This window comes from Pseudorasbora parva, chromosome 1 (assembly GCF_024679245.1).
Source record: "Pseudorasbora parva isolate DD20220531a chromosome 1, ASM2467924v1, whole genome shotgun sequence".
Lineage (NCBI taxonomy): Eukaryota > Metazoa > Chordata > Actinopteri > Cypriniformes > Gobionidae > Pseudorasbora > Pseudorasbora parva.
This window is the reverse complement of record NC_090172.1, coordinates 21431691-21444939: the sequence shown is the minus strand read 5'-3', so window position 1 is coordinate 21444939 and position 13249 is coordinate 21431691. Positions and strand designations below refer to the sequence as shown.

Below are 13249 nucleotides of genomic sequence, written 5' to 3'. Positions count from 1 at the left end.
AAAGTGCTACTGTGTGAAATGTGTTTTGAATTAAATGGCATCATCGCTGACCTAAAGCCAGTCATTGCTCCCTATGTCACCCCAACCATTTCCTCCACAATAATCTTTTTTGTTTTCTTTTTCTCTTTTTGGATGCAAATCAGTACAGAGACAATTTAGAGTGCAGTCTGAACTCTGTATTAAACAGCAACGCAAATAAGGGTAATTAATGACACACAACTGAACCATAGTGACTAAAGATGGCGGGAAACTAGAACAAGGGAAACATGTGACTGAAGATAAACAAACTAAAAGTCCAAAAATAACAGAACTGTGACACTTTTTCACAGGAGCAGACATGCAATCTACCTCATCCCACTTTCCAGGGTTACATCCTCTATGGGGGTTTGAGGCAATGGAAAAGCCAAGAGGTTTGCTCTAATTCTAAAGAATTAAAAAGAGCACTCCAACCATTCAACACACTCAAAGCACTTAGGTAAATATTCAGCTTGGAGAAGAGGAAAACATTGAGACTTTGAGCTGCCACACACCAACTAGAATTTAAATGAACAATCTTAAATTCCTTACTATTGAAAATCTGAAAATTATTGCAATGTACGTACCAACCAGATTTTAGAAGTTATTAAATGAAACCAATAGATTATAAAGTACTATTTGGAAAACGTTAATGTAAATGAGAGTGCAGAGGGACACAATCATTCTTTAAAACCAACTGGTCAACTAGTTGTTCAGGCAACCCACTTAATAGTCGATTTATTTTAAACAGGAGGAGAAAGAGAGATTCCTTGATTCTAGCCAAAGATATAATTTCATGTTGTTTATAAATGTGCAGACATAAACTTGCCCCATCATCCCATATATCTGAATCGTTTTCCCCTGCCCGCCCTTAATTTATAAATTACTACCTATCATATCACACAGAGATTTGAATTGTTGGCTCTGTTTTTTGAATTAATGTCTAGTTTGCTCTTTTACCCTGAGAGTCTCATTTTACTCTGTGGTATGAAATCCTGAGACTGTCGACTGCAAAACCTTAATTAAAGTAATTAAAGAAAACAAGAGAAAGCTCAGTTTTGGCAGAAACCTGAACACTACACAAAGCATTACCCGAAACCCCTTTTGAATTCAGATTTGTAGCCGATTTTTTTCCTTAATACTGAAAGTATTAAAAATATCTGTCTGCCTGTTGAACTCTCCGTTAATCCAATGGTTGGCAGATGTTGCAGAACATAATAACCATATTTGATAAGTATAAATGCCAATGCTACTACCTACTTTCTCAGTGACTAAGAATATGTTATGACTAAATATGTCCTCCTACCTTCCTGGTCATCTTCTGAAGATGGTGTCTCAAGACTACAGGCTAGAGATCTGTCTGAGAGACTCTGCTGTAATGTGATGTGAACCACCAGAAGCCTGCGCAGACTCATCAGATCAGAGTTTTTCAGATCCTGCTTCAGCTGTTTGAGGACTGTCTGTCCTGACTGACAGGTTAATACAGTCACCTTAAAAAGAAAAAATATATATATTTAGTTATATATATAGTTATATATATATTTAGTTTAGTAAATATATATATATATAGTTTGTAGTCGATGAGTCCAAAATCAGCTAAGCAGGCATGTCTGCCAACCCAGTTTTTGGTAAATGGATTCAAGATTTAAATAGCCAACAGAAACCGATTTTGAGAAAATATGCTACATTTGTTTCTCTGTATATCACAAGTCATGGCAAATTTCTGCTGACATTTCCAGACAATACTCACACAGTGTACCCAAAAGGCAAATGGTCCATTTTTATGATTGCATGGATGAAAGCTGAGTATAGTCATTAGCTGTCTCACTTTTTTCTCTCTCTCTTGTAGATACACATTCCAACTCAGAATGTGAGGGAGATAACTCTCACAAACAACACAGCACAAAACATCTTCTATGAGGTTTAATTGTGTGTAGAATATGTGACCATAGAACATATTTATGGATACAAATAAATCAGTCATCAAAGCAGAGCCACATAAATAACTTGTCCAAATCATTGCTACATGATCTCTTGCATATTTGAATAAAGAGTAACAAAGACAGTGCTGCAATCGCATACATCAAAGATTCTGTCATCTCTCTCATCTTATGATGACATCCGTGGCATAGTTACAATAGTGTCTATGTCTAATGTCTATTTCACTGCAAAGTATAGACACCATATAATCCCATTTAGGCCACAAAAAATATTCTGTATAATCTGATTAAATGCACTTGTCCTCTGCTGTGCTTCCTGTGGTGGGACATTAGTGCTGGGTTTTAATGGAGCCTGCTGAGAGGAGAGTGGCTGCTGAGGGCCATGTGGTCTGTGTTAGTGCACCAACATCTTCATTCAAGGCTAATAGTAGAGGGTAATGAGCTTTGGATTCATTGGTAGGAAATCTGAATGTGAATGCCTGTGCTTTGAAGAGGCCCAATACAGACGAGACAATTTCTTTACTTGTGATGTGAGGTTTAAACAAAGCAGTGGGGTGAATTACTCTAAAACGAAGCCAGAGAGCAGATGCACAGATCTAAAGGCAGTGAATGTTGATTTGAGAGATGAGTTACCAGGGCAGCAATACTGATTACTATTAAAGGCCCACTGAAATCAATTTGTTTTAAAGTTTTTTTTATCTTTTAGTATGACTATGTTAGCGTTAAAGTTATGAATAAGCTGGTGTGTTTCAAAAATGACAAAATTTGCATTTAGGAGATATAACCATTCAAAACTTACAGTCTCTCACTTCCGTTGTGAATCTCTAATGGTTTTGATGATCATCGCAGACTTCACCCTCTCATCAAATCTTCTGTCTAATCAAATGCTCTCTAGAATCTAAAGCCCTACACTGCTGAAGCTGCAGCTGAAATCGGTCAGTTGTTAACACATTTACTAATTTCTACATGGTGAAAGGCACATAGCACACAATATGCGATAGGAAACGATTCAATGTAAATATGCTTTCAGTTGACACGAATAATGTCTGCTTTTAGTTTCACGCACCGCAGCAGCGCACGCACACCAACGGCTCTGGTCTAAAGTTATGGTTTTCAGTACTAAAATGAAGCATTATTATTATTATTATTTTTCCCCAAATTCTATGTTTTCCCCCCTGATACAAGAGATTTATGTATTTTATTTCTGTAAAAAATCCACCATGATGCAAATATCGTCATTTTGCAGCATCGGATGATTATTGTACAGAGGCTAAAGACTACAGCAAGTAGAGTAACTATTTACACGTTTTCAACCAGTCCATGGGGGTGGGATCGCACTCACAGCTCAGCTGGGGCAGCAGCAGGCATTCATGTAAGCAGAGCAGCCGGTGGAGAAAAGTTTCAACTTCTCAAATGAATTCCTACGTAAATTAAGCTTTCAAAGGCATGAACTGAAAATGTGCCATACTGAACACGCGCTGTGAATGTATGCTGCGGACGTAATTACCTCGATAGCTCATTCAGCTCATTCATCACAGTGAATGTAATCTGACTCCTGCAGCGTTTGTGCTGTGACACTCGCTCTGCAACTCAATCATTATATTGAACAGACACGTTCAGTTTTTAATTGTAGTGTCTGTTCTCTAAATGAACTGATTTTATGAAAATGAACGTTGTGGGAAAGTAATCCAGTAGCGGTGGCTTTGGGAGAGGCCTCAAAGGGCAGTGAAGCAATGCATTCTGGGAATTGTTCTTTCATTCCCACGAGACAAAAATTTCTGTCTTTCTCAGTCTAGAAGGCACCAAATGCAAAAATAATTTCACATTTCTAATGTGATTAGAAATACAAAATCTTAAATACAGATTTGTCTTCCTAGCGCTGAAGTACCCCCTTTAATGGTTTGAATCCATTTTAATAATAAAAACGATGTCAAAAAATTTAATTCATACAATTGTCTATTAAACTGTTTATGCATTCTATGTTTTATGATTTAATACAAACTAGGGCTGGGCGATATGACGATATTATCATATATCGACGACGTCTCGCAAATATCTCGATATCGATAACAGTCAGTGTTATCAGACGATAATCGACATCATAAAAATGACAACTAATAAACTCACAGGACATTGCATTGCCAAATACATTATAAATAGTAGTTACCATACACTCACCTTTTTAGTGTTTTTGATGCATAACTACAGTAGCCTATATGTGTTAAAGCAAAACATTGAATTATGGATAAGACGTTGGTTGTGTTTTCATTATACACGCGCAAAGAGAAGCACATTGGCTTGGCTAAGTTTTTTAAAATGCTCTAAAAATATTATTGGCTATTAGGCTAAATTATAAATATAATAGCCTATTAATAATACAAACATTAATCAAACATGGAAACCTGGAAAACATTTAAAATAGCCTACTAACGCTAAAAATAAAACGAGAGAAAAACCTTTGGGGGGGAAAAAATTGCTCAACGGAAGAAAAAAAATAGCTCAACCTTAAACAGTTGAAAATGTGTATAAAACCTAACCATAGGCCTGTATTTTAAATACTATAAAATAAAGGTGTTAGAATAAAATTATTATAATATAAAAAATTAAAGAAAAATATATTAAAGTGATGTAAAAATGTGCGTTAAACTCGTCAACACTGCACTATGCTTAATTAAATATTTTCGTTTCGAATCGTTTCGTTTAAAAGGGGACATTAAGCTTTTCTATACGCATATTTCTCATGTCTGTGAGGCAAGTAGCCTGCTGCGTTTTGGTTTATTTATGAGACACGCGCTCCAGTTCATAAGCAAAAAGCAATCACTCTGGCAACTTCGACACGATTAATGTCTGCTATTAGCTTATTATTTATTAAACCCAGGCAATTGGCCAAAGAAACCTTTATTTAAATTAAAATACAATTTAAACAAAACGAAAGAATGCTTTCTACAAAACAAAACTTAATATTAAACTAAATATAACCACAAAAATCATTTCTGACTGACTCGCATCTTTGCACTTATCATAATCAGATGAAATGTAAAAATACTATTATAATAGGCCTATTCAAACATTATATGCAAAAAGAAAGAAGACAAACATTGTTTAATGGCTACAACAAAGTGAGCTACAGATAAATGTCTAAGCTGGATTTAATTATTTTACAGGTGAGCGGTTCATGAGCCTGCGGATTATTGAGCTGAGTCAAGCCAAGTCAACTTTATTTATTATAGTTTTCTTTTACAATGACGATTGTTTCAAAGCAGCTTCACGGTGTTAAACAGGACAATATTGCAGCAAAATTCAATTTGGCTGTACAGTCGTTCTGGGAAAACAGTGATGTTATCAGCTTATTTCATTAATCTTAGTTTTAATATGAGTCACACCGGTCCGCTTCGCTCATTACAGACTCGTTCTCATAATTACAGTTAATGTTTCGGGCTGGGCCGGGCTCGGACACAACGTGCACAGGCTCCGGTAGGGTCGGGCTTGATTTTTTGAGCACGATCTTCTTTGAGAAGCGGCTGCAGAGCGGGCCCAAATGAGGCCGCTACTGCTGGGTGGTGTATGTGGATATGGCTGCGGAGATTAGTGGTCTGCGCATCTTTAACCTTCACTTTCTTTTTTTCTTTTTTGCACAGCCTGCAGATAGCCTCTGCTGGATCCGCTTGTTCACCATTTGCATTTGGTTTAAATCCATAATACTGCAAAATTACTGATGTACATCTTTTCTTGAATATTAAGCCGTTGTCCTCCATTTTATGCCTGGAAAATTTTGTGGCGCGCGCAGGGGAGTGGGCGGGATCAGTGCGGAGTAGATGATATTATCGGATATCGCAATATTTTTGGAGGCAATTATCGCCCCCAAAAAATTAACATATCGCCCAGCCCTAATACAAACCTATAATAATAAAAAATGGTGGTGATCAAATTAATGCATAAGACTTTTGTTTGAAATCAATAACATAAATTAAATTAAATTAAATTTGAACAATTCCTCCCGTTTTTTTAGCAAACAAAATTGTGTGATATTGTGTTCCGTTCCTCCAATTTTTGCCATAATCCGTTACAGAAAATGTTATTTGTATGACTGGATTCCACAATTCCGTCTGTACTTCTAAATTGTGGAAAACATAGCACCCCAAATACAGTATTTTTTTTTTACAGTGCATTACATTAGTGTATTAAAATGTGCAATGATTGCAACAGTACAGTACAGATTGTACAGTACAGGGAGTACAATAATTGGTGGTACTACCATGCATTCATATTTTAACATTTATATATTTGTAATTTTGTCATGTCAGTTTTAAAAACTATGAGATAATAACATTAGCTTACTATCTTTAAAATACCAATATCTCTCTTAAGCCCCTTTCACACTGCACGTTGGACCCGCAATATTCCCGGAACATTGCCGGTCGCCTTCTGTGTGAAGGCAACCACGTCCCGGAATTGATTACCGAATTGAACCCGGGTCGGGGACCTAGTAACATTGTGGTATTCGACCCGGGACAAGCGCTGTGTGAACAAAAGCCAAAACTAATGCCGCAACGTGTACGTAGTTATCGTGCGACTCCTAGAGCTTGTTTTTTCAATAATACAACCCTGCAGTGCCAGAAGAGCTAGTCGTTGTTTTAAACGCAGAGAGTGTTCGTATACAAAAGAAACTAAAATTAAACAAGCAGAAATGTGCACAAACTGGACAAAAGTCGAGACCACGGAGCTCCTTACTATATGCGCTGAAGCTGAGATCGCTCGCCATTATACGTCACATCAGGATGTCATGTGTCAACTCGATCCAGGACCGTTACGGGTTGTGTGTTAAAGTGCACATATTACGGTTTTTCGCTGGCAGTGTGAATGGACCAAATCTAGGGGCCCGGGAACAAATGCCAGGTCGCATTATCCGTGTATTTGCCGGAATCGCAGTGTGAAAGTGGCTTTACAATGCAAAAAAAGAAAATAAATTAAGAGTCCTATTAGTAGATTTTATTATCTTCCAATTCTTCCAATCTTCCAATTCCAGTTAAATGTGACAAAATTGACCTCTTCATCACATTCACCCATATTTAATAAGAAATTAAATGTTTTGCTGAACATGCCAAACTCATTTTCCTTACACGTAGACAATTAAAAGCACTTTTTGTTTTAGCGGTGGAAGTTCTCACCTCCACACAGTTGCTATTGAAGTCCCCATGAGCTGTATGGCACATGTATTGTTTAAACTGCTGCAGGCTGTCCAGCACTGCCTGTTTAAGGAGTGACCCCCGTTGCCGAACACAGCCCTCCTGAGGCAGAGAACGCAGCTCCTCTACACAGGACAGCAGACGTGTCAAATTCCCCTTAACTTGCTGATGAAGAGAATAAAGATAAAGGAATGAAAAGGTTGGAAGGTATTAAAAAACTTACTTTTATTTGTCTATTAAACACCTACCTACTATATTGCACCTAGTCAAACATGAATAAAAATACACACATACTCATCCTCACCACAAAGGGTAGGAGGCACTCCAGCTGTACACTGATGGCAAACACGCTGAGCAGTGGCAGACGAACAGGTCCTCCCAGACTACTGGCCAGAAAAAAGAAATCTTCCAGGGCCTGGCACAGAACAGTGCACGTCTCTGACCACCAGGGTGGTGATGCATCTACGATCAACACACGAGAAGGCAGTCTGGTAAAGGATGATGAACTGCATGCTTGGAGGATGGAGGAAGAGCAGGATCTGTTTCTGGCACTCATGGTTCTCCTACACAGGAACATGAATATGGATGTAATCATACTAAACTAAAATCAAATCTGGAAATATCACAAAAAAACGTTACAATAATATTAATTTGCTGATTGCCGAATTAACAACTTTTCCAGGTCAATTGTCAGTGATGAGCAGAGTGTATGTGGGTGTTTTGTTGTTGGGTGATGAAATATCAACCGTTGCCCCAGCAGCAGCTCGTCCATAGCATATGTACGCCAACCTGCATGCCTGTTTTTATTAGTATTATTATTATTATTATTTATTTTTTAATAATCTCTCATTTTGAAACATAATGTGTATTAATTATATGCTAATAATTTACTTTTGAATGTGTTTAAAACTCACTCTGATATTTGCACTCACTTTCAACGCCGTTACGTTTATCATGTTGCTGCAGTCATAGATATGTATATACGTATCCAATCGTTCTCCGGTTGCTATTTCACCAATCATCGTCGTCAAATTTTCTGGTTTTGGGGCGCTGAAAATATCGCCCGTAGCTCTGAGATTAGAGCAGTGCACTGCTGAACCTCGGGTCATTCAGCCTGGCAGGCGTGGCGGGGCGAAATCGCGTAGAACTAATGTAGTCGTGGGAGTTGAACTTGCCCCAAATTAAGTTAAATTGCTACGAAAGAAGAACATTAGCAGAAAAACTCCTTGTAAAAGAACTCGGACCAGATAAGCCCAAAAGGGAATAGGCGCGAGAAAATAGAATACCTACAAGAGAAGCTTTATCTGAGGTTGGTTCGATCGAAAGGCTTGGCTAACTAGCTGGCAATTTTTTGCTTCCCTTGCTTACCGTTTAAAACAAGTGTGATAGCTCGTGGACACAGACGTGAAACATATATCCAATATAATTTATCGTTATACGTTTGCACTTTTTCTATCTGGACACGGAGCATAATAAACATGCAACTTGTTCATTATCATTACCTGTGAAACTGTTGATTTCTATAGCCGTTGAAATAATATTGTCTTTTTTATTAGACAATTGGTATTGACTGGTTTGAGTTCTTTTATTTTATAGGCAAGGGACATGGCCTCAAACACATCATAATGGAGGAAATCACATCTATGAAATAAAAAAAATTCTGGGGGAGAACCCCAAGACCCCCCACAAAAAAAAAGCCCCACCTATATAATATTTTTCACCAGTCGCCACTGCGTTGCCCCCATGCATAGGTAGAAACCTAACGTTATCTATCAAAACCATGACCCACTTCCACGTAACAATTGAGACTGGTTTCAAAAACGGATTAAGGAAGTGTTTGGAAATGTGGGAAAAAAGAGTGACTACCTGTAATACAATGTCATATTTCATACTGGAACACATAATGAATACTTTAACAGAACAAAATGTTCCGGTAATGTCACCACAATAACTTAAGAGTGGACATTTGGCTTAATCACAGTCAATATGAACAAAAATGTTCTTCTGAGAAAAGAAGAAAGTCTGAAAAAAAGAAGAGATTCCTTATATGTTCTTTTTCCAAAGCTGTAAAACACAAAGACTGATATTGTTAACCATACCAGGGCAGATGGGGCAAATTGGTTAAATAAGGCAGCAGCTCTCTGCAATCTAAGGACTCATCAATGCTATCCCACTTGACAAGAGAGTTCTTTGAGCGCACTAATGCTGCGCCTCGGGCCTTTTCCCGCCGCTTAAGCACGACACGGGCGACAAAAGACACTTTGTCTGCCCTAAAAAGAAGCTCCACAGACTCACTGCCCCGAGATGAGCAGCAGATAGTGCTGATGAGAACGCTGAGGAAGGGTGACGAAAGAGCAAAGCAGGTGTTAATTCAGTATTCATGTACAGTTCACTACAAGTAAGTTACTGGTAAGATTCAGTCATTCGGGCATTCTCTCTGTCGGTGCATTTCAATAGAGCTTTGTTTAAGCACTGTGAAGTAACAAATAACAAATTTTAATTTAAATGTATGTATATGTATTTGTTTTCAATGGCTGTATGTTACAAATATTTACCTTTCTTCACTCATGCGACCTAATCTCGCGACAGGTTGGTCAATGTTTGACAGAATTTCAAAAACGTCTAGATACTGGATGCTCCAAAATGTAAGCCTTGTTATTATTCTGACTCATAGAGTGATTAAAATATCTACGGTTATTTTATATTTATCCTCCACTCGTTAAAGACCGCAGAATAACTCAATGACGAACGACACATAAATAATCCATTTCCACCGTTGGCTCTCACTGAATCGTACCCTCCCCCACCCGCTCGCTCTTAAAATGATTCGTGAACAAGTTCTTTTGAATCGGATGTTGTTCGGTTCTCGGGTGAATCGTTATTTTGAACTGGTTTATGTCCAGAACATAATTGGTTAATATAATATAATATAATATAATATAATATAATATAATATAATATAATATAATATAATATAATATAATATAATATAATATAATATATAATTAGCAGAAAAGTAAACAAATAGCAGCTCCATCAATAAGTTTGTATTCAATTCCTTTTTAAATTTAGGCTGAGGACACTTTTCTCATCGCTACTCCCCAGGTGCAGTTTCACAACTTGTAATGGGGTAAGTCAAATTATGAAATCTAATCTGTGCTGTTCAGTTTCCTGCATGAATAAAATCTGTGATTTGCACAGGGATGGTTGCAGACTCACTTACTGAAGCCTTAAGAGGCTTTAGCTGAAGGCTGTGTTGTGAAATCAGCACTGGCACATGAAGACACACCACCTCTTCGTTATAGGCAGAAATCAGCGTGAAACTCCCACATCTGTTCATTGGAGATAAGGGAAAGCAGGCAGAGGCTTCAATCCCAGTAGTGACGTTGTTGCCGAAATTGGCAAAACGGAAATCCAAGCTTTGGAATGCTTGGGGACATTTCATCCCAAAACAGTTTGTCTACAAGTTAAGAAGGAAATGGGAACACAAGCCGTTTACACATGGAGTTTGTTGAGACGTTTTGCACTCTAGGACTTATTGCCACTGTAACAAGTGAGCAATTACTAGAAACAATTTAACATCTCACTAAGCATTCTAGACACCTCTCTTTAAAGTGGTGGTTGCATGCGATTTCACTTTTTAACTTTAATTAGTGTGTAATGTTGCTGCTTGAGCATAAACAGTATCTCCAAAGTTACAGCGCTGAAAGTTCAATGCAAACTGAGATATTGTCTTTTAAATTTATGGCAGTTTATTGCCTACAAAAACAGCTGGTTTGGACTACAACAAGCTTCTTCCCTGGTTGGTGACATCACAAAACCTTGCTAGTCACTGCTAGGGATGTTAACCGATGACCGTTTGACCGATGGTTGACCGTATCAATTTTTACTAATCAAAGTTGTCGGTTTAAAAAAAATCTCTAAATTAGGCTATTATAGACAGACTAAATGCTACTACAGTTAGCCATCTCATTCCAAAAGCTTTTTGTGTGAAGTGAACAAATCCCTCACACTCAATTTTTTTTATAACTCGCCTGTTTGTACTTAATAAACCAATAAAAACATTTGCCGCAAGGTCACAGCGTTTGGGTTTGCGCGCTCACAAGGTTTACAAAAAGTAAACAGTCTAAAACACTTGAGGTTAGAGCCAGGGCAGACGACAGTATGAAGCGTGCAAAGTGGGACCATTTCACCAAAAAGAACGACACAGATGTAAGTTGCAACTTGTGTGATACAGTGCTTAAATAGCCTACAGTAGTAGCACATCATCTTTCTTCATTATTGTTAGCACTACCTCGAACTAAAGCGGCATCTCTTCAGAGCTGTCATTTTCTTAAATGAGCCGCGGCAATGTTTCAAATGAGCTTCTAACGCTAGACAAATGCCTTCATTTTCAACACGATCACCTTGTACCCAAACCACTTCGAAACTAAGGAGCCATTTGTCCTCTGATTACAAACAAGCTCCTTGGCGCCGCGTTTGCGGGACTCATGTTAGCTGTAAGGGATTTTTAAAAAATGACGTGAGTGGAAGGGAGGTGGCAGCGCCAGGACAGTGTGTGTGTGAGAGAGAGAGCGGGAGGCAGAGCACAGGCGCGGCTCGCGGATGTTATTTCAAATAGCGCAGCATATTTTAAACTATTCGGTTAACCGGTTTCAACCGGCTAATGAGGCTCAGTGGTCGGGTAAGAAAATGTTTAGTTTTCGCAATCCCTAGTCACTGCAGATGTGACTTCTGTCCGTAATGGTAAGAGGTGTGACGTTTCCGGACAACCTGTGCAGCACCTCAGCCAATAAAAATACATGAAACTACATTTGGCCATCTAACCAATCTAAGAACATTGTGTTTTTCAGAGGGATGGGCTTCATAGAAGCAGGAAGCAAACGAGCCGTTCAAAGGACAGTGGAGACAGCGGTGTGAATGAATAAAATCAGTCAAATGGAAAATCAGAATATATTGCAAAATTAAATACAAAATAATACAAATATTTGTATGCATTTAATCTCACTTTATTGACCAATGTCTTGCTGCTGACATTCAATGATTCAGTTTAACCACGAGCAAAAATGACTTTTTTTATTCTTTTTATTAAAGTAAGTGTTAAACTTTTTCCTCCTTCATCTTTCTCCGTTATCTAAAGTGGTAGCACTGAAAGGTTTGTTTGAGCAGAGCCCTTGACTGTATATGCGTGAATGGGGTCTTTACAATTATAATAATACAATTTCCATTAAAAATATATTTTTGAGTCATGCAGTTCAAGTCATTTTCTTCCTTTAGTCAAGCAAGTCAATCCCCTATACCTCTACTCTAAAGGGATGATGAATCAACCTTCTATTCTCTATACATCCATCAACATGAGATCAAAAAGCATTTCTGGGGCAATAATTATATTTTTTCTAGTGATTGGTTTCATGGCAGAGCAGATTTCAGATTAAGGAGCTTAAATGAATACAGAGAAAGAGCTAATTAAACACTGAGCATCTGAAAATGGAGAAATATAGGTTATGCGAAATAATTCTACCCTCTTTTTTACTTTATTATTATTTTTTATAATCTTGTAATAAATAAAGAAACCGTTTAACAAATAATGTTTTTATATGACACCCCTACTGATTACATAACTCATCGAAATTATCTCAGAGCTCATGTCTTTTAAAGGGAAATATCCAATTTTTAACAAGAAAACTCATATTTATGATAATTCAGATAGCACGTTAAGGCAGCATAAACCCTTCAAAATGTAGGCCAATTCATAAAAGGAAATTTGCTAACAATTTGCAAAGCTATCCTGACACGACCATCACAACCTCAAACTTTCTTCTGCACTTAAATAAGGAAAGCTAACCTGTTTGTTCTAATTAATTTGACTAATGTCTGGAGAGAATAATGTGCAAAGCACGTTTCTTCATACAAAATTGTGTTTTTAAACATACAATAATGTTATCATCTCCATGTAAATCACCAAAATGTGAATGTGACAATGACATTTACTTACCATATTTTTCCGAATATAAGGTTATAAGGAATATTGGGTATGTTTTTTTTTCTCTTAGAAATATATCAGAAAAAACAGGTTTGTCTTATATTCAGGGTCTAGATATTTACATG

General features: G+C 37.5%; 1 protein-coding gene and 1 long non-coding RNA gene across 3 annotated transcripts in view; one reads left to right on the top strand and one right to left on the bottom strand.

The window, feature by feature from the left end:
• The window catches only part of m1ap (meiosis 1 associated protein), a 77423-nt gene extending 67489 nt beyond the window's left edge, over positions 1-9934 (bottom strand). The window contains exons 1-4 of the mRNA XM_067433649.1: positions 9697-9934; positions 7446-7704; positions 7124-7306; positions 1322-1505 (exon numbers count right to left, since the gene is read on the bottom strand). Coding sequence (XP_067289750.1) covers positions 1322-1505; positions 7124-7306; positions 7446-7704; positions 9697-9710 — 640 coding nt within the window. The 5' untranslated portion in view covers positions 9711-9934. The remainder of the gene's footprint in view (positions 1-1321; positions 1506-7123; positions 7307-7445; positions 7705-9696) is intronic.
• LOC137062805 (uncharacterized) lies at positions 9323-12323 on the top strand. 2 transcript variants are annotated; one of them, XR_010901298.1, is made up of 3 exons: positions 9323-9539; positions 10214-10271; positions 11995-12323. It is a non-coding gene; the product is annotated as an uncharacterized lncRNA (long non-coding RNA). The 2 variants fall into 2 exon arrangements; XR_010901288.1 differs by lacking the exon at positions 11995-12323 and adding an exon at positions 10343-10554.
• The last annotated feature ends 926 nt before the right edge of the window (positions 12324-13249 follow it).